This window comes from Gavialis gangeticus, unplaced genomic scaffold, assembly GCF_001723915.1.
Source record: "Gavialis gangeticus isolate Ggan-Ray unplaced genomic scaffold, GavGan_comp1, whole genome shotgun sequence".
Classification (NCBI taxonomy): Eukaryota; Metazoa; Chordata; order Crocodylia; family Gavialidae; genus Gavialis; species Gavialis gangeticus.
In genome coordinates, this window is record NW_017729032.1 from 121337205 (window position 1) to 121364893 (window position 27689).

Consider the following 27689-nt stretch of genomic DNA (forward strand, 5'->3'; position numbering starts at 1 on the left):
GGGCAGATTATCAGAGAAAACCAGGACCCCTGTACATTAGGTACATTAGAGAAAGAAAACTGGGAGCTGAACAGCACAAAAATTCTCAAACGGTATAAACTGGTTAGACTGAGAAATATTTCTCCAAACTGAAGTGATAGAAGCCCGATTACTAATTTTTTAAAATGATGTTTCAGAATACATAAAAATATAACAAATAACAATTTGTCATTGACAAAAGGACACTCAGTTTGTTTCATGAATATTTTCTACAATTCTGTGATACTTAACCACTTCACTGCTGTCATATCTTTGCAATATTGCAATGTAAGTCATATTTTGGCACTGTCTATGAGATATTAAGATAGATGGGGAACTAATATTTTATTTTTATCGTATGTACCTGCAGATAAATAAAAATGGTGTACTGCTGTGTATGATAAATACATTTCAAGAAACACATACTAGAAAAATTGGACAAAGTAATAGATTTATATAGAATAACTTCTATAGTACAGGGCAGGTCCTAGTCTCACTAAATACCTTACAATTGCTCTGAAACCTTGGCTACCTAAGAATTCAGAAGCTGACAACGAGGCATCATGGGAACAAACTGTTTTTTTTCTCTAGATCAATCAATACCAAGTCTAATCCATATCATCAAAAAAAATATTAAAACTATTTTAGTGAAAACTAGGGATCCTGGTTTAAATGTGGATTTGGGCTTACTTTTTTAAATCCCAGAATTGGGGATTTTTTTGTTTAAATCAGAGAAAACTAAGATCCCTGGTGAAAACATACTTTTCTTTGTGTGAAAAAAAATGAAGAGTTTATTAATAATATAAAAATACAAATGATACATAAATTATCTATAAAATAAAATTTAATTACTCACCTTAAAATATCTGCCATAAGCAAGTAAGTATTTTTAATCAACACCTTGTACAACTATATGTTATTCCGGAGGGCATGACACATGCGTGAATGAACCCTTCCATTGGCTCTAATGACTTTTAGATCAGTTTCATTTTAAGGTTACATTTGAACATTTAATGCAGAAATAGACAACTACAAACTCTCCATACAGTAAGGAGCTGGTTTAGACTCAGCTCACTGAACACTATAACTTTATGCATGGTGTAAAGTAGCCTCAGCTAATGAAATGGCATGGAATAGCATACTCATTTACTAAGCTAAATGACAGCATCAGTCTCAAACTTGTATAGAAATTAGCTTATGATACCGAACTGCTCAAGATATCAAATTAATGCTGTTTCTATGTGGTTAATATGATGACAACGTGACCCCCATAAACTGTATTTTAAGAAGTCTGCAAAACTCCTGTCACCTGAATGAATGCAGTTATACTGCAGATGCTTTTCATGGAAATTACCTTGCAAATAAGTCCTACACAGGACATACCATTGTTTCCAGGCAATGAACCTAAATACATTCACTACCAGGCTTCAGCTGTTTGTTGTGTATAATGTTGCTGATGTAGAGTAACAAGAAAAAGTTATTGAAGAATATAATGTCTTCCAGACAGTAAAGAATGCTACATTCTTATACAATTAAGAAAGGTAATTTATCATGATGCACCTTTAATACTGCATAGCTCAACAAATCATAGAAAATTTATGTAGAAGACTAGCCATTTGCCCGTCAAGATTGATCTATGAATCAATCTATGAATAAAAATAACAGGCGGGGGGGGGCAGCCAGGGACAGAGGCCTGCATACGGCCCAGCCCCCCACCTTCGGGGCCAGACCCACTCCCCCTCTCCACCCGCCACTTTGGGGCTGGGGCCAGGGCCGGGCCACCTCTACTCTGTCTGCTGGCCCCACCCCTCCATCAGCTTCATCGCCGCCGCCTGCAGGGATGGAGGGCAGGGGCCAGTGGTGCTTGCCTTGCCACAGGGGGAGGCAGGACAAGTGCTGCTGGCCTTGCCATGGGAGGGGCAGAGCCAGTACTGCTGGCCCAACCACTCCATCACTGCCACCTGCCAGGGGCATGCGCAGGGACAGAGGCCCAGGGCCAGGCTAGCTTTCCCCCACCCTCACCCCTGTCATTTTGGTGCTGGGGCCACTCCCCCTACCCCATCTGGTGGGGTCAGCACAGACAGAGTCCAGCATCCAGCCCTGCACCCCTGCTCCCCTCACCTGGCCCAGCCCCCACCCCAAATTTGGGCCTGACCCTGTTCCCCCCACCCTCCCCTGTTGCTTCAGGCCCAACCCTGCTCCCCCCCCAGTGGTTTGGGTTTGGGACCGTTCCCACTGTCCCCCACTTGCCACCATGGCCCTGACCATGTTCCACCCCACTTGCACCACCGTCACCTCCTCCACAGAGCCTAGCCCCACCGATGCCCCCTCTGCCCCTACCATCATAGCAGTGCTCTGCTGCCTGCTGTCCATAATGCTGTATTCGCACTCTGACTGGCTGCTGAGACAGCCAATCAGAGTGCAAATAATGCATTACTGACTAAGGCTTTTATTTTATATATATATCTTCCTTAATTTTAAGTATAAAAATAAGATAGATGTATAATGCAAAAATGCATGTGTCTACATAAGATACTTGCAAAAGAAAAAACTATTATGGAAGATGAGTAGAAAAGAATAATCTCTTATAGTTTTCTACCTGGGGAGAGCAACCAGCATAGCTATTGTACAATAACTGTAGGATAATATTGTCCAGCTCTTTTGGAATAGTCATTGCACTTTAAATCCACACCCTACCTTAGTCATAAGTATCTTTGCTACTAACAAGCCCTGCAATGATTAGTTTGTTTATATTATCATCGATTTATTACTGCAATAAATATAAAAAAACTTAAACCAAAGTCCTCACCTTGAAAATGTTTCTGTAGGCTTCACTCTAAAGATCAGCAAGTAACAGACGAGAAAACAAAGTCAGCAGCATAAAAAAGGGAAGGAAAGGTTAGCAGCATAAAGTATAAAGAAAAGTACAGCCCATTGAAGACCTGTAGGAAATACACATGTACATGAAACAATAGTTGAGGATCATTGCAACTCTAAAAAAAATTAGCAATGACAATTTAGCCAGGGTTACCAACTTTTTTTTTTGTTTTTATTTTATTTTTTTTACTTACAGCCAAATTCTTTTACTAACATGTATTACATAAATGTAAATGTAACCCTTTTGGCAGGGCTCAGACAAGGTTTGGGCTCAAATATACGAGTGCAACACCAACCAGAAGCAAAAAGTTTCGTTGTCAATAAAGACACAAAAAAGAGAGGAAGGAAGGAAGAGGAAGGGATAGAAAAAGAAAGGATAAAAAAAGAGAAGTATACAATGACCAACAATCCAGCTAACAAAATATTCCAAGAATTTCTTGCACTAAACTTTTTGAAACAGTCAAGCCTGCTAAACATGACTCTCTTCATAGATGCTACCTGTACCATCTCATTGTACCAAATTTTGATCATTGGAGATGTCCTACTTTTCCAGTGCATCAGTATAATAGAATTATAAAAAAGTAAGGCTAGAAGGCACCTCAGGAGGTCTGTGGGAGACCATATCAAAAGCCTGATAATCCTGCCTGTTACCAATAAGGCCCTCCGTAAGAATGCAGTTTGGGACGGATTCAGTCTGAATTCCTTGAGATACACCCAAGGAGACACATATTTGACCAAGGTATCAGTACTGTGTGCAGAACCATGTTAATTCTAGCTATAATTGCTTTCCAAAAGAAATTGGTAATAGTGCCTGAACAAAATATGTAACTGAGCATCACCTGCAATGCATCACATTTCTAACATATCGCCACTGGCAATAATATATATATATATATTTTTTTTTTCTTTCAGTTTAAAAGGAACCCAGTGCAGATAAAAAAATATCCTTTGTTGTATAAGATGAAGTCTAAGATCAATTGTCAAGGTTAGACTATTGTGAATTGCTGATTTCTACTGGGATTTCTATCATTTGGATACCTAGTTCTCCATTATATTTCAGCCTTAAATAGTCTGTATCAGGTCTGTGATGTGGCACTATATATTCATAGAAGGCTTTTATTGTTAATGTGGTCACCAACACCTAAATATTATATTATTTCATAACACGTATCCCACAAAAATGTATGATCAATCCAGTAATTTCCAAATTTTTCCACAGCAACAACAGTTTTGGTCTGAACCCAACTACTAACAACTGAATTTCTGGAGACTTGGGACCCCCCCTCCCACAATTTGTAAAATCCTGAAACGCCATTTAGGGGTATAAGTCCTTGTTTGGAAAATACTACATCAGCTGCAGTTTAGCCAGGAATGCTCAACCTCCAGCCCCTGGGCCAAATCCAGCTTGTGGGCCTCTAGGAGCAGCAGAAGCTCTGCACAGCTGGTTCTAGCCTCAGACGGACTATTGCAGTGAAGAGGGATCAGGGCCAGACCCAACCCCAACACATCTAGATCAAGGCTGCTCTGTCCCATAGCCCCACACATCTAGATTGGGGTCAGGCTGCTCCCTTCCCCCTACATGTCCAGATCGGGGTCACTCTGTGCCCCCAACCCCCAGACGTCCTGATTAGGGCCAGGCTGCTCCCTGCCCCACCTCATGTGCATCTAGATTGGAACCACTCGATCCTCCACCCCCTCCCCATCTGTCTGGACTGGAGCTGCCCCATCCAATCCCCTTCCCATGCTTCCAGACAGGGATTGCTGTAGCAAGAAACCCTTCTGTCTGCCTCCCTCTCAAATGTGAAGCTCCTCCATATGGCACAAGCCCCTCTTTCAGTATTTGCCCCTTCGACTGGCCATTGATGGCGGACGCCAGCTCTTGGGGATAGGTATATCTTGACACCAGTGCTTAGTGTTCAGAGCTAGCTACTGTGAGTGTGTACGTGTGTGTGCGTGCTTGAGGGGATCAGCAACAAAGTTTATGGTCTGACTTTTGCATCCGTCCAAGAAACTACAATTTTATAATGATCCTGTGAGTTGGTGCTTTGTAGCCAACACAGGGACCATGCCGTTTCCTGCCCACCCCCATGTGTCTGGATCAGAGCCACTTTGCAGACAAATCAGGGTCAGGTTGCACAACCATCTGTAGCCAAATTGGGCCCACTGGCTGCATCTGACCTACAGAGGGACCTGGCACCATCCATCCAGACTGTGCAGCAAAAGGTTGGGAACCACTGGTTTAGACAGATGAAATAATGCCACAGAACTAAAATGTCATCAGTTCAGATGGGCATGGAGCCCCATCTGATTTAATGGGATTTCAAATTAAGTAGAGGAATACAGACCAACTTGTAAGACCTGGGCCTAGATTAGGAATTTTGGGACAATTTCAGAAAATGGTCCAAAAGAACATACTTTGGGGGTACATCTACATGTGCACTTTACTATGAAGTTGACTAATTAGCTCCACAGTAAAGTGTCATAGTCTGTACATGCACCAGTATTAGGATGCAGTAAACTAATTAACTCCGCTGTAGCATGGACAGTACCATCTTATGGCAGAGTACTTTACTGCACCAAAACCCACATGTAGATGGCAACTGGGTTGTGCCTAGTCAGCCCAGCCAGCCAGGGGCTCAGACAGTCTCCTATCTGAGCACTGGCCAGGTCCTGCCTTGCTTAATTTGAGGCCTGATGTGTCATGCTGGCTCAAATTGCTGCTGTTCTAAACCCATGTGTAGATATTGGACCCGGGACCAGTCGATTCCAGTGCAAACTGCTCTGGAATATATTGCATCACCTTAATTTCACATGTAGATGCATCTTGGGTTTCTAAAACACAACAAAAACATAATGTAGATAACATCACATAGTTGCTAGTATTTACACAGCTCATTTATTCTCCTTAGCCAAGAAAGGCAACCAAAAGACCAGAAAAGAAATCCATGAAGAACTGAGAAATCTGACATCAGAGTATTTAGGATAGATTTGAATGCCATTAAGGATATATGACTCATTTCTGATTTCTAAATTAGATTATCTATTAAGAGAAGCATCACTATCATCTCTCACAAAGGGTAAATGCCTACAGGAAAATAATTCTTGCCCCTAGTGGCAGATGCTTGAACTTTAAAGGAACTGAAACTAAGCTCTTTGTCTAAGTCTTTCTGGCAGAAAACAATTGAAGTAACTTATTTAGTAGGTCCAAACCTTGCTGCACATGCTACATGCCAACAATATCTATACTCTGTAAAAGGAAATATATTTGTGCTTCTAAACCAATTGAGGATCAAACAATTTACAGAAACCAAGACTTATTTTGCTGACAACTAAGCTCTATTACCCAGACTTGAGATTCAATAAAATTTGACAATTGTGAAGAAAGGGGCTTTGTCTTACTAACTTCAGAGTATTTAAAAGACTCAACAGAAATCTACTGCAGAGCGAATTAGATGGAAATATCAAAGTCTTTGAAGGGAGTCTAGAATTCAATAATTAAAATAACCTGCTGCTTCACTCTATTTTCTTTCCAAATGGTTTTCAAATAATAATGAAAACAGGTATAACAAAACAAACAAACAAACATACCAGAAGATGCAAAGTGTAGTTTGAAGAGCAAACATCAGACCCATCAGACCTCTCAAATGAACACCATGCTTAGGGTCATCTGTTTCACTGTCACAAGTCTATTACAATAGAACCTATGTTCCCTTTAAAATGAGAAGCAGTGAGGTATGACTTAATTCTGTATACCATCTAGGATATATGAAAGATTTTTTAAAGCAATTCAATGTTTTTTTCTCCCAACATACTTAACATATTAAAACTGTCATGTTTACCTTCAGGGCATTGGTATGCCCTTAGAACAGTGGTTCTCAACCTTTTCAAGACTCAAGGCACTCCTTGGAAGAATGCCAGCTTTTAGTTTTCTCTTGTTTTTTGACTACTGAAAAATAATAGAGCGATTCTTCTGTTGCAAAGAACTCAGAAAGATCTTAACAGGTCAAAATGTTTTTAACACTATAGGGCACCTATTCACATGCAGCTAGGCTGCTTCTACTTGCTATAATTACAGTGCATCAGACTTGATTAATTGCTCTGCACTCCACTCCAGCAGATTCCAGTGTCATGTGTATCAGCATCCCCACACTGAAAAATGGCAACGGGGGCATTTTAGCTAAAGCTTATTGAATGGAGCACCTCTAAAGAAAGCACCCTCCCTCTCCCCACTCCCAGAGCATGTGTATAAATGCTCACAGATTCCTATTTAAAAATCTCAAGTTTTACCCTGTGAATCATGTTTGCACATCTAACAGTCTACCAATGTGTGGCAGTTTGTGACACCCTTGAAAGGATCTCAAGACACCCCCAGGAGCTGTAGCACTTTGGCTGAGAAACACTGCCTTAGAATGTACTTTTCAACATATTCCACTTCAATAGTTTAGATTCCATATAGGTACCAAAATATGGGAATATTGCATTCTAACCGTTGATGGAAAGACTTTTCTGGCTTTCCAAGAAGCACAGAAAGAAGCTCGCCTACCTTCATTCTGGGTCTATGTGCAAAAGCAAAATGAATATAAGACATTTACACTTGAAGCATTTTGGGATTTATGGTAAAAAATTAAATAGAGGATTAAAAGGGAACTGGATCTCTTACCCTAAATAGTTTCAGTTTCTCTGAGAAAATGTAAGTCAAGAACTTGAGGTAGGGGAATACAATAAAAACAAAGGTAACAGAGATCACCTTAGGCAACTGATCTCAAAGGTACTTATTCTGGCTGAAATAATCACCAAAATGCTTTCATTAATCTAGGATCTCTCTGTTATAAAGAATTTCTGTGCCTACTAACAACAGATGACAGAACAGTAATTCATGCAACAGGTAAGAATTATTTTTGTTACTTTTTTCCTCCCCATACTGAAAAAAACCCCTGAGTTAGAACGTCACAATCCTTTGTCTAGCTATTTCACATTAAATATCAAATTAAAGAATTTGATATTTATAAGTCTCCTTTGTGTGACCCGATATCAGATATCTTTAGAGAAATGTACTCTGTTTAATTAAAACTGTTCTTAACTGATCTTAAAGGGAGAAAAAATGTTTTCTTGTAGCAAAGTTATAGGCCAAATAATAGCTCCTTCATTACAGGCACTGCGGTAACTGGGGAGAAGTTTTTAACATTCCTATGTTGCCCACTTACTATGTGATCCTGTACAGGAGGATGTGTTCATAATTATTATGGTAGAGAAAGAAAAGAGAAGCACTGGGCACTCCAGATAGGCCACAAGCTATACTGTGTGCTTTAGAAACCTGTAGAATCATTTATAGAAACCTCTACTACACCTTTTCAAAAGGTTGCACAAAACTTACACTATAAAGCACAATCAGCCCCAGTATCACCAGAGGCACCACTCCTGTTCCTACATAATGTAAGCATAAATGCTTATCACTACACTGTCTACTCTTTCACCATCCCTTCCACATTGCAACTGTAGTTAAAGGAATTATTATTTGACCTGTACATTTGGAATTGCTTGATTTGAAGACTGAAGATTCATGCCATGGACTGTTTTGCTGTATTAGTACAAGGGATTAAGAACATTCAGTGGTCTTATGATGATATCAAATTTATTTTTTAGAGAGGTGCATCCCTTATAGCTATATCAAGCAACTAATTTGTAAAATACAGTACTTCTTCAGTAGCTTTAAGGGTGCAATATCTAGTGATAAAACAGTACTAATTTAGGGGCCCATAATGGTTTGATCACCATGTGGCTAAAATGTAAACATGATGAATCAAACTTTGGGATCTCAACAGTGTTCTCAACTGCTGGCCAAAATATATATGAGAATATAACCAAGGAAAGCAGAACATTGTTTATGTGTTGCCCTTTCAGTCAACTAAGGTAATAATACTGATAAGCTAGAACCATGAGAAAGCGAACCACAGCCAGCTTTCTTTAATGAAGGGACATTCACTAAAGTTCCATGTTGTATCAAATCTCCGAATAACACCATCATCGTAAACAGTAAATCTAACTGTGGCAGTACACCTTTGGTGCCTGCCACTGTAAGGGCTGGAACAGACAACTAGCAAGTGCCTGATTAAGGCAGCCATTTTCAAACTTAGGCAAGACAGGCAGAAGCAGCAGTTGGCTGCGGCTCCTGGTCCTAGGTGTGAACTGAAACTGCACCCTGCTGGGGTAAGGGGGCCTGGTGGGACTGCCTGTGGTAGGGCAGTCCCATTCAAATACCAGGACTGCTCACCTCCCCAGGGAAAAGTAGATAGAGGCACCTCAATAACCCCAGCCCCCACAACACTGTGGGTAAGAGGGCCAGGCACGGCTGCAGCCACCTGAACCCCAGGGGGTGTAAGACCCCAATGAAGGAGTGAAGGGTCCAGCCATGGTTGCAGCCACCTGAGTCCCAAAGAGGTGTAAGACCCCAGAGGCCCCAGGGAGGGGGCAGCTGTGTAGCCCAAGGGAGAGGGCATGAGAGCAGAGGTGGCCTGCACAGAGTAGGGGGAGTCTTTACAACCCAAAGGATTGTGCGTAATCCAGGTGTTGAGTAGGGCTGAAGGGATGACCTGAAGGGCAGCACACGGGCCAGCCCCTGAGTAGTAATGTTCATGGTACAGTGAAGGCCCTAGTGAGAGGGCATAGTTGGAGGGCCCAAGCTGTAGGGCACAAGTTGAAGCCCCAGATAGGGGGTGGATAGGCCAAGGTAAGTCAATGGACGCCTGAGGCCACAGTTGGCCCAGAGGCTGAGTGCATGGCACAGCCAAGGAGTCAGGGTGAGTCACGGCCCCAGTAGTCCTCAGGCATGTTGAGGCTACATGTTTGGGTCAGAGGGAGGCCCCAGTAAGTCATCAGACACTGAGAGGTCGAGTTTGGGTCAAAATATAAGAACTTGTTCAGATGCCATCTGCAAGGCATGGACCATGATATAAGGAAGGTATGGAGCCATGGATAGCGACCCCTGGCATCGGGATATATAATGGGCAGCCTCCCACATTTACCACCAGTTTGTTATGCCAACAAAGTTGTGGCAAGCGAGACTGGGCAGACTGCATCATATAAACAGGTGGGCAGACTGATGTGAGATCTCAGCCCTGGGATGGCTCCCCACCACACTGACAAAAATAAAGAAACAAGTTAGTCGGCTTATTTTCTGTTCCCATCCATCCATCCATCCATCCATCCACTGACACACAATAACCAGCATGACTAGCATACATCAAAAACCCCAGTGGAGGAGTGAAGGGGCCAGGCACGTAAAAGGCTTCCCCACAACTTCATTCTACCATTTTACATGCACTCCTCTGCCAAACTATTTTCCCCCCTCAACACAAGTAGTTGTTGGGATGTATTGGTTCAGTAAATCAGCACGTGCAGAAGGAATTTTAAAGGAGTAAATGGTAGGATGGAATTCCAGGTGGGGAAAGGAGAGGTTGAAGTGTTTGTAGTGTACAGTAGCTGGGCTAATACTGATGTACGAGGATGGAAAAATACAGAGTAGAGGTATCAAATATGCAGCCCGCGGGCCATATTTGGTCCACAGAGCCTCTCTATCCAGCTCACTGGAGGGCACTGGAAGTTGAACCCCTTGGCCCCAGTAGGTAAGGCCATCGGCACTGAGCCAAGATCACCAATGTCAGATCTCATACTTCTGCTATCCCTGTCCCTGCCAGAAAAGGTATAACTCCTTGCCTCTGGCAGGCCCTGCACCACCCCCCTCCACTGCTGGATTCCACACCACCCCAAATCCTGCCTTAGTGGACCCGGCCCTGCTCCCCACCCCACCCTCAGCAGGTATAGCCCTGAACCCAATAGCATATTGTGGGGGAGGGGGAGAATGAACAGGGCACCAGAGAAGACTCAGGGAGACTCCCAGGGCTGCTGCTATCTGAGCTGATACTGTTCTAGCAGCTGCCTACACAGTGCAGAGAGCAATAGCAGCAAGACTTTGCTCCCACTGTCTTCACCTCACTTCTTCTCCTATTACTCCCCACTCCCCATCTCCAATCGTTGGCATATACCCCCCACCCCCCACTCTAAACCTACTCCAGTGTGGTGAAGGAACTCATTACATCTTTCACACCAGCTGTTATTTTATTTAGGAAAAAAAAAAAACCTTTCCTAGTCCATATCTCCTGCTTATGGGCCACCTCGCGTCCAAGTTCTGTGTATGAAGACTACATTTTTAAAGAGATATATAACAAACACAGTTTCAAAGAAAAAGCAGCCAGAAACACCTCCAAAGGCTTCCCATTAAACATATGAAGATAAACCTAACATGCAAAGAAAAGTTCAGCAAGGTATTGAAAGTTAGTTTTTAAAAACATTTTCAAGTTTGGGTGAGCTACTTCTATACTTCCAGTTTAGAATACTCCATACTTGTGGAGCTGTTGTCTGTTGACACAGAAATAGGTATATCTCATTTGTTGACTCTTCCTGACTCGTCCAGAGAAAGAATAAAAGAACACCATACAATCACAATACATTTACTAATACAGAACTTCTGTAAAGACTGATGGCTGGTAATGGATCTAGCACATCAAGTAATTGTATAACGTACAAACCTAAATATGAAGTAACATCCTTATTTAGGTGATATTCATACTGTAAAAAAAATAATGCCAGAAATCAAGTTTTGATACTTTGTAAGCTTCCCACAATTTTACTCATTTAAAAATGGAAACATGACTTAGGACACGTGAAAGCACCTACAACATTTCTCGCAAAAAAAATCCTTACAGGAGGGAAAAAGTTAACTCTGGATTGCTTACAACTGATTTGTTTATTATGACGGACGCCACTGCACCTTCTAATGTAACAGCACAGTACAGATCTCTTAAATACAATTCAATGCAGAGATTTCCTTGCTCCCCAAATTACTGATTTTCATAATTCATATTTCTCTCTCGATTCCTGGAGTGGGTAGTTTCTTCGACACATCATCATCCACTTCATTCATCTCTTTACCAAATATTCTTTCTGAATTAAGTGTCTTCTGTTCCCAAATTTCCCTGAAGATCATCACATGCAGAAAAAACGTTTCTTTGCCTGTTGCATAATTTGCAAGATGCTTGCAATCTGGTATAATTAATTCATTCAAATTTTGCAATGCATTTTACCTATGATCACCTTCAGGGACTTCTGTGCATTAAAAATAGAAAAACACTATTAATGAAACATTTTGAATTGTAATGGTCTTCAGTTGTGTTCACCATATAGCAGCTTAACAGGTTGGTTTATCTAGCACAATGGAATGTGTGTGTCTATTTTATTCATTCCAAAAAAATAGAAGTGTTGATGGAAAATAGAAAGAGAGAGAGACCAGGGAGACCAATAGCTCAGTAGTTCACACACTTGCCTGGAATGCAGGACCCCTGCCTTCAAGTCCTAGCTCAAACCAGACAGAAAGGGGATTTGAACCTGATTTCCCCATAGCCCAAGTGAGTACCCTAATCATGAGCCACTTGCTATCTAGTCTCCCTCTACCCACAAACAAAAGTTCCAAAGATTAAATTTCAAATTATCCCAGTGTATAAAAGGAACATTTTTTGGTCCCACATAAGTTTTCATCTTCTCAACTCGATTGGCCACAAATAGGAAGACAGAATGCTTTTGTGTATTCAGTCTGCCATTAACAATTTACAGATCTCATAGCAGCTTCCCATAATTTTAAGCAGAGTGATACTTTCTCCATCATTCAGATTATTATTTGAAGTAATACATTTCTCCTGTTTTTCTGGCTTCCAAATCATTATTTGTACAAGCACAATGCAGTGGTGTCATCCAAAGCCATTACTCAATGTCACTGTTTTTAACCACTCATACCATGATTCATTGATTGTATCAATTTCCATTTCTCTTTGTTTAAAGAGATCTCAGACCATAAATGCTTCTTTTCCACTTGTGACAAATTTTCTTAAAGTATCCTGCAGCTTTTCCTCTATTTTCCCACTATCCTTACCAGGTCCATGAATGATTTTCATTCAGGTCTTACAAATTCAACATTGTTAATTAGGTTCCTTTATCTTTGTCAACTCTTTCTGCTCCTTTCCATAAGGTTGAAGTGAAGTGGGGCAACTTCTTTTGTAGCTGCTTTAGCAAATGGAAACAGAGAACTGCAGTATCTGGGCACGTCAGTGTATGGTCAGAAATGAGTTTCAAAGCAGAGCATTTTCCCTGCAGGGGACTTTAATGTTAGGAAGATAGAAAACTGTGACGCTTGTATGTACAGCCACTTGCAAGTGGCAGTCTCCAGCTTTCCAAGCACAAGATTTCAAGTCCCTTTACACAGGTTTTCTTTTTCAAAATTATGTATGGTCTTTCCATAAACAGCTTTTATAAACAATTATGATTTTATTTCACACATTTAGGGTGAACAGCTACTTAGTAAACTACAAACACTGTAGACTTGTCTCAGCTTCTGCCTGAATTTCATTCAATAATTACGGCAAAGAAAATTAAGATAAAGTTGAATTAGGTTTTTTTGATAATAAATACTACGTATGAATAAAAGATCTGCCATTTACTGGGTAAGACCGTAGGTCCATCTTGCACAGTATCCTGAGGTGCCATGCAGTAACAGAGTGGATGCTTAAAGGCAAAGTAAGCAGGGTATGACCAGGGTTTTTTCCTCCTATTCCTCTCCTACTTGAAGCCTCCAACACTTAGGATATAATAAGTTCTGATTCAAAGGCTGTAGTCCTAACTCCCATGCTCCCACATAAACTCAATTCTAATGTAATGTTTACTAATGTTAGACAATTCCTACAATCATCAACTTTATAAAGGTAACTGATAGAATCACAATAGGGAACAAATAGTGATCAAATATATTTAAATGGATAACCAAAGCTATGATACTATTAGCAGTAAATGAGAAACTCCCACAAAATCAAATTTAATATCACACCCTGATAAGGCGTTACGTAAATATAACCATTGTTATATGAAAAAACATTACAGATTTCTTTTAAACGTGTGTAGCAACCAAACAGGTTTTAACGGCCACACCTACTTTAGCTACAAGCTACTCCACTCTAACACCCAAAAATAATATTTGGAGTGTTATGTGGTTGTTAAGGATCTCTATGATTGATGGAATCTATTGTGGTGTTGTCTTTATAATCACTTGCACTTGTTATTAACACAGAAGAAGGAATGTAGGTTTTTATTTTACAACACAGTGACTAACTTCTTTTGAGCATAAACTAACAAAAGCTGTGTACATGTGAATATGTTTCAGAAGTTGGCACAAAGAGTCAAAAACAAAGCCTTCAGTACTTGAGCTAATACAAAAACCAATCTACTTAAGGGAACATGAAAGCTGTCAAATAGCTCTTACCCTCCTTCAAAGTTTCTTAAAATTCTTCTTGACCACTAGGAAACAAACAAACCAAAAAAACCTAACCCTTTTTTAAAAAAAAACAGTATATAATATCTTCTTTTTAAAAGGAAACATTTAAGTAATTGAATCTAAATACAAGCAATTTTATGGCACCGCTGCTGAATATTCATATCAGCAATGAATGATAACACTAGCAAAATATTTTAACATGAAGCTTTCCCTTGTAAACTGTCTGATGTGTCAAGACACCACCTACCACAAATCATAGAGTTTAAGACCAGTATTTCTTGTTTAAACATGCTACTTGATCAGCAGAATCACTTGTGTGAACAAGCTAAGATTAATGTACACTAGCTAGAGCAGTCTTACTATTCAACTGATAGAGCTATAATTTAACAACCTCATTATCAGCACTGTAATTTTCAGACTGCTGAAATATCAAACTTATAGAAAATATTATATGTTTAAATACTTATAACAGCATTGCCATTTGAAACTACTTTCAGAAAGAACATAGATAGACACTTGTGCATTGATGAATAAGGTCTTAATCCCATAAAGGAACTTTCACTCTCAAATTACAGGTGGTTCAACATTTCAGTTATAAAAATCATAATTACATTCTCTCTACCTCAGAGAAAAAACAAACTTTGTATCATAATGCTGCCTCTTCCTTGCTTTTTACATTTTTAGATTGCTTTCTATGATTAGGGTATGCATTTACCAAGCAACCCTATTTCTATTAGTTGTCAATTTGGTATCTCGTTTCTGGCTATAAAAGTAGAGAAGAATTCCCATCACAATGGCTGACCCTCGGGACGTTCAGACTGGACAGATCTCCATTCTAAGCATTCTGAGGAGGGAATGCTTAGCCAAACCTCTTAGGATCATATGAAAATAAAACTGGAAGGTAAGGCTCTTGCATAAGTAGGCTGAAAATTTAACAAAAAAAATTACTTATGAAATTCTCAGTCAGTACTTTTTGGCTTCTCGGCAGGCAAGAAATGCTGCAAGCGCTGCACTACTTGGTATCTCAGCCTGTTATTTGATCACCAACCAGAATGCACGAGTGCTCAGAGGTACAAATTTAAGTTAGAATTCTGTTCACATTTCAGTGGTCGTTCTGGTTCATTTTGAATTTTAGACACAGCTTTGGAGGGGCACAAGTTTCTATTTCATCAGAACAAACTCACTTGTATTATTCATCGATCCTATAGCACTTATTAGCATGGTTTGGCTTCCTACATCTAACAGAAAAAATTACATATGCAACCCACTAAAACTACACTTTATTGAACAATGCCAACAAGTACTAGAATCTCTTCCCTAAGTGACAAGATTTCTGCTCCCAAAATCTGAGAAACAGAATTATTTAAAAACTAAGAAAATAAGAAACTCGTGTCTAATCCTGCAGTCGGCCAAAACTGGGATCTGTCAGATAAACAATAAAGAACTAGTTTCAAAGTAGGAACTCCCATTTAAGCAATCATTCTTACTGAGGTCCCATTAACCCAGAACCTAGTCAAACTGATGATAAATGGCACTTTTCAGACATCTAGAAAGAGAAACAGATGAAAACCTGAATCCTCCCAACAGGAGGCCAAAACAAAAATAAACTCCATAAGGTCACCTAGTTATAAAGCCACCCAAGTTCCAAAACACCATCTCTCTTAGTAGGCAGACAGAAAACTTACAACAAAAATTAAGATATAGAAAATATTGCAAGGAAGATAATACTACAGCATCATATTATTACTGCTCAATATATAGGTTGAAAATTAAATCCAAAAAATTGTCTCTAAAACCAAACCAGATAAATCTGTTATTTTTTCTGATATATTGTTGTAATACTGCAGCATGATTAAATAGATCATGCTGCCCTCTTGTGCTAGACTTGCAAAAATAGCCTTTATTCATGTGAGTGAACAGATGAAGTGGAACATATGAAGCATTCACTATGAAGTGGAAAATGTCCATATTTTTCTCCTAACAGATAACTTGACATGCATGTGGCTCCCATACTGCAATTTGGATGAAGAAGCAGAGGCAAGTTTGAAAAGAAAAGGACAACTTGTACATTCCCAAAAAGAATGTAAATTCTATTAACAAATATAGATAATCCCTGAAACCCAATGATATGATTCATCACATCACACCAATCATCATTATGAATCCATAATTAAGATTATGTTGGGATCCGTACCTAAAACTGACTTTTAATCATGTAACTTTCAATCTGCTTCTTAGTATAGGACAGAAATATATATATTTTTAAACTTTAGATATTTAAGATCCAGAGTTTATTAGGTCTTCAGGAATACAGTTAAAAGTGAGGGGGTAATCACCATGCATCAAGTTGTTTTGCTTTAACTGCCCTGTGTGTCTTTTCTATCCTGTGGTAGGTGGAAACAAAACTTCCGTAATTTAGCTGTTGTTTCATTCATAGGTAAACTGCCACATTTACCTTCCACTTTTTGTGAGATAGAATGGATGCATGAAACAGTTATCATGAAGCAGCTGACACAAGAAAATTGTTCATCTGTCACATTCAAATGTTTCAGAAACTCAGAAATTCAGATAAAGTTTCACTTAAAGAATGAATCCGAATTTTAAATTTTTACTTGTGTATTATACTAAATAAAGCATGAAATCTGATCACTTAAAACCACCATTCACAAAATAATTTATATTGTTTCTTTTATTTTCTAGAATATCACAATTCTACAAATGCTTCTAGATTCCTTTAACCAGTCTCAATTTTGTCGCAGATTCTCCTACACCAAAACTCATTTTCATTCTTCTGGAATTGCCAGAGTACTATTAAGAGATCTCTCAGCAAGTCAAACAGGATCCTGTCTCTCCAACCAAAGCCAACTAGTGAAACACAGAATTTAGAACAGTAATTATTTCCATTGTTCATCATAGCTGACTTGATCTGTGCCCTTGGGAGTTAACAGACATCCTGATTCTCAAAACCTATTTCTCAGTGATTCTCCTTATAAACCTGTTTCCCTGGCAGGAAATTTCCAGTGTTAGGCACTTTTGAAAAATTAGGCTTAGTGGATTTTAGGAGTCTATTATAAACAGCTCAGCCTTGACATTTAGCATTGTTGCTTATGTTTTGAGAGATCATGTAACATAAGATCCTGATGCAGGACAGAGAAGTAAGAAGGCTGCTAAGACTGCAGGAACATCAAAATGAATTTCTTAACTTATGTGCAGGTACAGTTTCATCTTTACTAGTGCATAAAATGGTAATATAAATGTTATATAAAATAGGGACCTACTCAAATTGCGATTTTGTGGAAAGCGCCAAAATTGGTCAGTCTCTGTGAAATCCACAGGAAATAAAAACTTACTAAAATGCTGACTCCCCAGTGGGAGCCAAGAGTCCTCCCCAGCCATGCAGTCTCCTGGGGGAAGGTAAGCAGACAAGATGGTTGCTGCTCCTGCTCCTCTCCACCAATCAGCAGCAAGGTGCAGAGCCACAGGATGGACAGCCCTCAGCCAATCAGAAGTGAGAGGCGGGGCTATATGATGGACAGCCATCTCCACCAATCAATGGTGGGAGACAGGCCACCAGGGCCCCTCAGCCAGAGTTGGGGGGGGGGGCCCACCATGATAAGCCCACAAAAATTATGGCCAGCCCCCTGATCTGCCTGTGAAATTGACCAACTGAGTACTTAAGTTGGGTAGACACCTAATAAGAGAATCACATTTGCAATGATTGTGTGCTACATTTCTTTAAAGGAATTGCTATCAATAAATAGAGATATTTATTAGCTTGGGCAAACCATACTCCAATTCAAAATCTAATAGTATAGCTCAAACGCATCTTTGCTGTGAGGTAACAAACGAAATATACTTATACACTAAAAGAGTGTTGACATTACTACACCTCCCCCTATGTTCTATATACTTCAAATGAGGGGGGAGGTGGGAAGGGAATGCACATATGGGAGAGGTGGCCAAAATATGGCCCAGGGGCTAGATCTGGCCTGCCAGGTGATTTCATCCAGCCCATGGGCAGGGGCCCACAAATTTATTACATCTGGCCAGACCCACAGCTGCCCCTGCTGTACACCACATGGGGCTGAGCCCCACTCACCCACGCCAGGACAGTGCACTGTGCTACCACCCTTGACTGAAGGAGGGCCGCAGCCCTGGCCCCAACCAACACACACAGCTTCCAGGCAGGGCTGCTGCTGCCACTGCTTTCCTTCCCCAGCCTCTGGCAGCACCTGCCCCTGTTCCTACTGCAGCACTCTGGGAAGCAGGTAAGGAAGCAGCAATGGGAAGAAGGAAAGCTGCAGATGGGCAGGAGCACAGGGCCCGCGCCAGGGCTGGGTCTCACAGGGCCACGGCAGGTCAGTGGGAGCATGGAGCCCAGGTCACCAGCAGCCGGCTCCCCACGGCTCATGTGCAGCTCCCAGGACTTGGCCAGAGCCTCACACCAGAGGGCTCTACCTGCCACAGGTCCCGATTGTCTCAAAGGCCCACTACCTGCTGCTTATGCTGCTGCCGTTGGTCACAGGGGCTGTGTACCATGGGGGGGGCATGTGAGGGGACTCCTATACACAACCATACCCCACAAAACTCCCCCACCAACTCACCCTCCCACCCCACACACAAATACCCCAACTACACCCCCCACACAGCTCAAAATAAAATCTTACTCTTGTATACTATAACACAATCACCTCTGCATACACTATGCAAACACACAAATCAGGACAAAATATTTTTTTAAATAAAATTTAAATATTTCAGAGTAGATGTTCAATTTTTAGTATACGATTCCGTTTTTTCGGTTCCAAGATTGCACCCCTACCCCTTCCAAAAGGAGAACTTGGGGTGGGGAAGGGAGGGCCAGTGGCAACAAGGGGAGGGACTTCCAGTGGCCAAGGTCAGGGGTTAGGAGTGGGACTTCCAATCCCAAAATGTCAATCAGGGGCAGGGCACCTGTCAAGGGGCGAGGCTACCCTTGCAGCCCTCAATAGCTCACCAAAACTCATTTAGCAGCCCTCCAGATTAAATATTGCCTACCCTGACATATGGTGGTCAGTCCTGTCATTGCTCATCACCAATTCTAGACAGGTATTACAGGAACAGAGATGCTGCCCCACAGAGATCCACTCTCTGGTCACCACCCTATAGCTGAGCTTACATTTTCCTTTCCAACCATTCCTGTGATCTTCAAACCTAAGCTACTGCATACACATAATAATAGCCCACAAACAATACAAGTTTAGGCATGCACAATGGTATGTTTAAAGAAAGGGAACTATGTGCATATACACTATCATGATCTGACTTGAACTGATTCTTTACACAAAACTCTTCTGGAAGGAGAAAGACATTCTATGAATGTATAAAAATATGTATCCCTGTTAGATTTTTTCATTAGGAAACAACTTTATGAATTGTAAGAACAAGTCTACTCATTTTTCTTTTTGAGATAATTAAAGGTAGAAAGGCCATCACCCTTCCATTTCCCATAAACCAGTGACTACCTAGTTGGCATTCTATTTCTTCATCCCTCCTCACTACATTTCAATTTCTTATTTCCTTTCCTTCCACTGCCTTAACCATCTATTCTTTTCTTGCTCCCCCTCCTCAAGTCTCATTATCTAATTTCACACAAACTGATCAGGTCTACTTGGAATCCAAACACTTTTCTCTTCATTATTTCAGATGATAACTTTTAACTTGTGTAGTTTGGGTTTTCTATCAACTCTGAGTGAATGAATGAATTGTTCTTAAAAAAGGCTAAATTGCCATTTTTACAATCATGCATTACCATAGCATATTTTAAACCAAATTATTAAAGAGATAGATAGAGATACCTATATATCTAATAAGTCTTGGACTTCTCCAATACTTATTAGAACTAGTTTCCAAAAATTAAAAAAAATACAAACATAACAGGTGCCCCATAAAATGCAAATATATTTGTTGTCCCAGTGCTAGCAAACTCATGCAGCTAAATCATGTAATTAATAGCTCAACTGGTAAGTTAGTATGCAGTACCAATGTAGTAGTTTGTCTGCAAGTGCAAAAGCAGAATTAGGTGAATTAATTTGGATTACCATATATTTGCCTAATTTTTCTTTTACATTACTTATCATAATTGTCAATGTATATTATATGATAATTTTAAAATATTCAGCTTACCAATAGGGTTCCTGTCGAAAAACAACACTGGAGCTTCCAAAATTGACTGAAACATTTTGTTGTGCAAAATCTGGCCAGCATTAACGAGAACTTGAAATACCAAAAGACTTCTTATTATGCCAAACAGTATTGTAACCACTGTTAAACCTAAACATGAAAAAAATAATCTCATATAAAAGAGTTGAAAAGAACAATTTAGTTAAGACAAAGTTATATATATTTTGTTCACTGCTGGGTTCAAAATAATTTGCATAAAGAGAAAGAACTCAAGATGAAGACAGGATTCCAGATGAATATAATATGATCAGTTACTATAAACTTGCTAATACCTTGAATTACCCTCACATTGTCATTTGAAAGAAAATTTCTATTTTGCTGTTGTTAATGGTAATAAATTATTTTATTAAAACAGAAAAAGTTGTTAGTTAGCCTTGTATAATATCCCTGCATATCTGCTCTTATTCATCAGACACCACACTTAAATATAATACTGTACATTAGTCCCCAATTATTTCTCATTCTAAGAATCGGGGAAACCAACTTTTTTCAAATATCAGCATATGGCAAAAATAAGAAACAGCGAGCTTTTAAATGGCATCCATTTGTAAGTTAGGTCAGTCAGATGTACTATACTGTTTGTGGGTGAGTTTCTGCTAGCTTAGGGTTCTACATTCTTACAATATTTTTTTAATCTTTGTTTTATACAACCAAAAGGATTAGAAAGAAAGTAGTATACAATTTTCAATTACCTGGTACCTGAAACAGAACACTGGACACTCTTGGAAAAGTGTTAAAACATATAGAGCATATTATCCCATAAAAATATGTATTTTCACAATTGATTTTCAAGTTTATTTAGACTTGATTCCTATAAAGAACACTGGATCAACTTATTTTCTGTTCATTAACTCCATCTTGGAGCTTTCTTAAAATTTCAATATCATAATTTATCTATACTGTTTGGTCACTTTAAACAAAGCTTGTATAAAAATCTGTTCGTTTGTAAAAATAATCTACAGTTGTACAATCATAAAAATGTTGATTTTCTTACCCTTAGCCATACTCTACAGTCCTATATGGAAGCCTACAGTCCTATATATCACAAAATGACCTACCAAATAGAGAAAGAGTGATGTAATCTGGATAGGGACTGTGTTTTAAGTGCATCTAGATTAGATAAAAAGACAGAAGTGTACCAGAATACATTTTGTTTGCTTGTTTCCTTGGTGTCCCTCAGGATCACAATATAAAAGAGTGTTTCCTGTCATAAAAGGGAGTGTAGGGTATTCAAAATGTTGTGCACCAAAATAAACTGAAGCAAGTAATAACTAATTCATATTTAGGGGCAACTTCTTTTGGCATGCTTGACTTTACATGTTTATTCCCCTTTCTGACTAATTAAAACATATAATCTTTACATTATGGAATGGTATGCAAACTCTAATACTACTGATCAGATCTTTAGAAGATATGTAGATAGATATTTTTTTGGAAACCCCACTTACTATTTAGATATCTAAAGCCCATTGAAATATATTAAAAAAATCTTTTTTTTTCCCCCTACCACTGAAGTACAATAGCAAAGGAACCAAAGAAGAATATCCATGATGAGTCTTAAAAAGCCAGCATTTTATAGAAACAAAAACTGGAATACTGAGTTTCAGGATGAGGATCAATGTCTAATCCCTCTTGCCCATCCATATAATGATTGAAGATTTAGCGGAACATATTAGTATAGACAATAACCACAAGTTTACAGTGACTGATTTTTTGAATACTCAATTCTTAGTTTAGCTTCCAAAATCCAGACAGAGCAAATTAAGAATCTCCATTCAACCTATTTCTTCTGCTAGATTTTTTCTTTTTTTTAATTATTACAATTAATTTAGTCAGGAAACAAGTCTCAGTATGCTAATCTGTTAAGACATTACTGAATCACTGTTGAAATCCTATTTTCCTACACTACTGCTTAGCAGATACTTTCAAAATCCTATACTATAACGTTGCAAATAATTCAAATATATATTTTACCTGCATAAATGCCTAAATACAAGGTTAGATCTAGATGCGTAGTCTCATTTACTCCTCCATTTCCATTTGTTGTGACATTCAGATTTTTTTGCTGATTTGACCTGTAGAAATATATGCAAAAAAAAAAAGGAATAAACAATATAAAAGAAATATTGCATAAGCAAGGCCTTAACTAAGCTGTGTACCTTTTATTAATATGCAAACAAACAATTTACTGCTTTTTCAAATCAACTTGAGATTTGCAGGTCTAAATATATGCCTATGTTCATGCTGTCATGAGTCACACATGGGTGAAGACTTCTGGTCACACTATACTGTAAGAACTTTACATTGTTTCAATAGGTAAAATAAGTGAGGTTTAGAAGACAAGGATGACTGAATGAGCTTTAAGTTTTCCTTAGAACAGACTTCACGCCCTCCCTCCACTCACTACTAGATTTCCGTTGATTGTACAACACTTCTGTGCAAAAGGCAGAACTCACCAGTAGGAAAGCCACCAGTCCTGGAGCACATAAGCAACCTTAAACAAGCAAAGTCAAATTAATATACATACAGTAAGAAGTACTCAAAAGGTAAGCTTTCTGAATTGTTTTTTTTTGTCCTCTGATAAAATCTCATTAAATAAGCAAACAAAAACAAACCCACAAACAAAAATACACACAACACAGTTCCTTCCTAGAGTACTATACTAGAAGGTGGGCCCTTTCTCATCATCAGTTAATACAATGTGTCACTGCATATCTAGAAAAAAATCAGATGGGAGGCATCCAAGGGAAAGTACCGCCTCCGATTCTCCAAGTGCAAAACACCTTGAAAGAGGTGTAATCATCTGTCTTTAGAAAACAAAAATTACCCTGCTCTGTGAACTACTTGATGGTGAAAAAAAGGGAAAGCAATACTGTTGACCAAACTCTCTGGCCACTCTCCAATACATTTTAAATTGAACATCAAATGGTTAGGTTTATCAATTCCTAATTTTCCTCCTACGTCAAACACCAAAGATTAGGTTTCTCAATTAGTACATTTTCTCCTATGTCCCAAAAGGAATCTTGCTTGGCTCATTTGTTCCCAGCAGAAGAGCCAACCCCTGATGTCACCTGTCTATAAGTGTATTTATTTTGGAGGGAGATAATTAAATTAGAAACACATAGTCAAAGGATTTGTGCTTCCCTTCCCTTTCCTTCTTGCCAAGAGATAAGGATAAACTAATAAACTAAGGACTAGTGCTTATTAATCTTAAATTGTGCCTCTGTTCACTTAAATTAAAATGGGTACATTACGCTCATGCATGTATGCACACACATACCGCAGATGTACAGTAAATACTGTAGGTCTACCTCAGAAAAATCTGATCATAAATTACCATCTTTCCAAACATAGAAACTTAATTGAAGAAAAGTAGTAACTGGTGCATTTTTTAAAATTATCTTTCCAACCAAGACCAATTATTTCCATGAAACTACTTTAAGCGTTCCCATCAAGACAAAGAAATATAGTCATATTCCTTATACTAACAGCTTTAGTGATTCTTTTTTTCCCCAAGAAACATTCAAAGTGGTCCTGCTTGTTTAAAACTTCATGAATTTGCTACAGCCACTTCCTCACACATTATTTTGTTCTACTGTCCCCATCCAGTAGTGTAACTAGGATGTAGCAACAGGGAGCACCAACCATGGATGCCAATTTGGAGGCAGTGCCAGTCTGTACCCCCAGCAGCTGCAGCCAGACAGTGCACAGAATCAACCCCAGGCATGGACCCAGCAAGGCATTATGCAAGAAGCTGGCCTTGAACCTTGCCCCAGCCCTGATCCCAATCCCAATCTCAGTCTCAGCCCTTGTGAGGCAGCATCTGCTGCCAGGTAAGACCCTTCCATGATTGTCCACACTTGCACCTTCTTCTCACCCCCACTGCTTTCAAGTACTTGGCACAGCACTACCTACCACCCTAATCTCTTTCCAGTGTACAAACATCACTAGTTACACTGTCCCCACCAACTAAATAATCACCTCTGCCTCTTTCTATAACCCAGGGGTCGGCAATTTACAGACCGCAGGCCAGATTTTGCCTGTTGGGCCACTTGATCTGGCTTGCAGACATGGGGCTTCAGCAGTGGGAGAAATGGTGGCAGCCACTGGGTCTTTCCACCTATCTGCCTGCCTCTGACCCAAGTTGGGTCATTCCAAGCCACAGCCTAAGAAGGTTGCTGACCACTGTCATAAACTACTGCCTGGGGCTGGAGAATCTCTTTCCTCTGCAGTGTTAGCATACCAAAGCAACCTTCCTTTACCATAAAAAGCATTTTCTTCCTAACTGCTACCTCTTAAAATGTGCTGTATAGCTTATTTTTAGATAACTCTGGGTAGCTGTAGTATGCATCTCTGAAAACTGTAATGGGATAAAATTTGTTTGAATAACACAATCAGACAAATTTAACCAGCACAAAATTACTTGAAGCACTGGGTCTTTTGAACAACGGGCTACTAACTAAATGTCCCACTATGAAACAAAATTTGAACTAATTTAACCACATCCCAATAAACCATAAAAATTGTAAGACAGCATCATAGACCAAAATCCTTTCTGCTGAAACATAAGAACACAGCCTTCAACTGAACGACAAGTATAAAAATGCTAGTGCTACCGTAAAGACAAAACAAGACGCATTATTTATTATTTGTAGTACCAAGAGATGGAATTACCTGTGCCAAAACATTTAAAAACAGTAGTATAAAAATGATAAAATAGTTTGCGCCAGCAGAAAAGTATTTCCTGTAAGTTTTAAAGTTTATTTTTCCCTCCAACCGGCTCTCTTCTGGCACTGCAGTCAGCACAGGTTCAGTCTGCACAGAATATAATGGATAGGAAAGCTAAAGTTATATGGATTTATAAAATTCAGTGATACAGCATAGTTAAGAATTACCAAAGCACAAAAAAACCAAACCTAAATATGGAGCTAAAACGACTGCACTAAAATATTTTTAGTTTAAAATTGATATTAAAAAGATGAGAAAAAGAAGAAATTCAATTTTACAATATAAGACACTCTAAAAATTTGACTCCACAAAACACAATCTTGGTGGTTTCAAGTTTGCCTCATGGTAGTTTCAAATGACCACAAGTTAACTGTCTCAGCAGACAAGCAAAAAAATTGTTGCAACTGCCAGTGCTGCAAAAATAATTCCCATCCCAGAACCAAAATGTGCTCTCTCTTTATATATCATTATCACCAGTATTAAAGAAGTCTGGGAGACCACATCCTTGGTTTGGGAAGGTATTGATAAACAGAAAGAAAATATGCTTGAAAATATTTCTCATGAATAGGACCGGTTTTCTGAATCAAGGTCTAAAAAGATTTGCGGTACAAGTTGGGTCAGCCGCAGGATTTGGCAAAGCGGGGTGTGATATGATAGTAGGCACCCCACTTGGGGGTAATCTGCACTCATGTTCCCAGCCTCCTTCCTCACAACTCACTGGTGTGAACAGACGCCACTTCAGGAGCCTCTGGGGACTTTTTTTTAAATCAGCAAAACAGGAACATCCCCACTTTCCCCCTGTACTCAAGGCACGTCACCTCCCCTACTGCCACTCCCCAGACTGCTGCCACTTTCCCAACTTTCCTGGGCCTGGGGAAAGCCTCAAAGCCACTCATGCCCACTCCAGCTGCATTACATGAGAGCTGGACTCAAAGAGAGCAGCAGGACTGATGGGTGGGAGAATGTGGTCTCCCACCCTGCCCAATCCCCAAGGAGGGGGAATCCCCATCCTCGCCCCGCAGTGCTGCGACTATTGCTGTTCCAAGCTGAGCCCAGCCCCCAGTGCAGACTGGCTGTAGTTGGCAGGAGCAGCTTTGAAGCTTACTCCACCCCCAAAACAACAGGGGAAGCAGCAGTGGCAGGCAGGCAAACAGGGAAAAGGTATGGAAGGGGAAGTGCCTTTGAGCACAGAGGTTAGAGTTGGATTCTTACCAGCTTTCAGGACTTTTTAAAAAATCTCCAGAGGCTCCCATGCCACTTCCCCCCTACTGAATCCTTCCCAGGGGGCTGCAGGGTTGGGAGAGGGGTAAGAGGAGTGCTCAGAGGCAACCTTAATTGTGTTATTTCCTAATTGCCGAGTGCCTAATTTTGCAACCTTAGCTTTCATTTAGTTGTCTGTATATCACCCCTTTATGCTTTTGCTTGGTAAGCTGTGGAGCACCAAGAAATAAACTCCTTTTGTGACCTCTTTCTGCGCTCGTCTTCATTCATCCTAAAGGCACCTAATTTAATATTACTAAAATTCAAGCACATCAAACCCTTACCACACCAACAGCATAAGTTGAAAAAAAAATACTATGTGGCCTAATGCTTATAGTGGGTACTCACACACAACTGTTCTACTGCTCCATCTTTCTGCGACTGCACAGAGGAATCCTCTGACCAGACTGAGGACTGAGAAAAAGCACGATTCCTTGATGACTTCAATTTGGGGGTCCCTGGGACTGCCAACTGCTCATCTTCACCATTTTTTTTCAAAAGGGAAGCAAAGTCGATTCCAGATTTCACAAACTCGGAATAGGTCCCTTTCCCCACCATTCTACCCTAAAATTGAAATTTTTTTTTAATGCTGTTCATAGTCAGTGTACACATCCTGAAAAGGGTGCATTTGAATTTTCCCATCTATATGTCTATTGCATAAATCTTCTTAACTCCCACGATTTTTGGCCCATGCACCATTAACAAATAAAAACCTTGAAAGATTGCTAGAAACCCTCATCTCTTATTTATAGTATAGAATAATTAACAGAAAATAACTCTTTCTTTAAATTCTTCACTCCTCCCTCCTTAGAATATAAACAGTTAGTAGGACACAGGTGAAGGTCTGGAGCTGCCCAATGCCATGACTTACATCTTTTAGGATTAGAATCTGGTTTACAGCATGGAGGTATTGCAACTGATGAGTCACTAAAACACGGAGCTTTTGGTGCAAGGCTTGACAAATACACCTACAAAAAGATGGAAAGAAATTAAACATACATTAATGTCCATAAGCCTGTTTTGCACATTTCTGTAGCCAGTTATTAAATTTACATTTTCAATTTGGACCAGAGCCAAAAAAGGACTTGAATGGTCTTATGCATCTCAGTAACACTTGGTGATCTACAAAAAACCCACCTGCTTTGCAATCATTTAAATCCTGGAGCCAACTTAACACAAGAGGCACGTGCCTTTTTTTTTTTTTTTTTTT

At 39.7% G+C, this 27689-nt stretch overlaps 1 protein-coding gene across 5 annotated transcripts in view; it reads right to left on the reverse strand.

The window, feature by feature from the left end:
• ABCC4 (ATP binding cassette subfamily C member 4) overlaps nucleotides 1-27689 on the reverse strand; it is a 351018-nt gene that overhangs the window by 158086 nt on the left and 165243 nt on the right. For all 5 annotated transcript variants that reach the window (XM_019524314.1, XM_019524312.1, XM_019524313.1 and 2 more), the window contains 6 exons: nucleotides 27351-27447; nucleotides 26828-27043; nucleotides 25166-25306; nucleotides 22948-22985; nucleotides 22466-22566; nucleotides 20435-20581 (listed from right to left, as the gene is read on the reverse strand). In XM_019524314.1, coding sequence (XP_019379859.1) covers nucleotides 20435-20581; nucleotides 22466-22566; nucleotides 22948-22985; nucleotides 25166-25306; nucleotides 26828-27043; nucleotides 27351-27447 — 740 coding nt within the window. The remainder of the gene's footprint in view (nucleotides 1-20434; nucleotides 20582-22465; nucleotides 22567-22947; nucleotides 22986-25165; nucleotides 25307-26827; nucleotides 27044-27350; nucleotides 27448-27689) is intronic.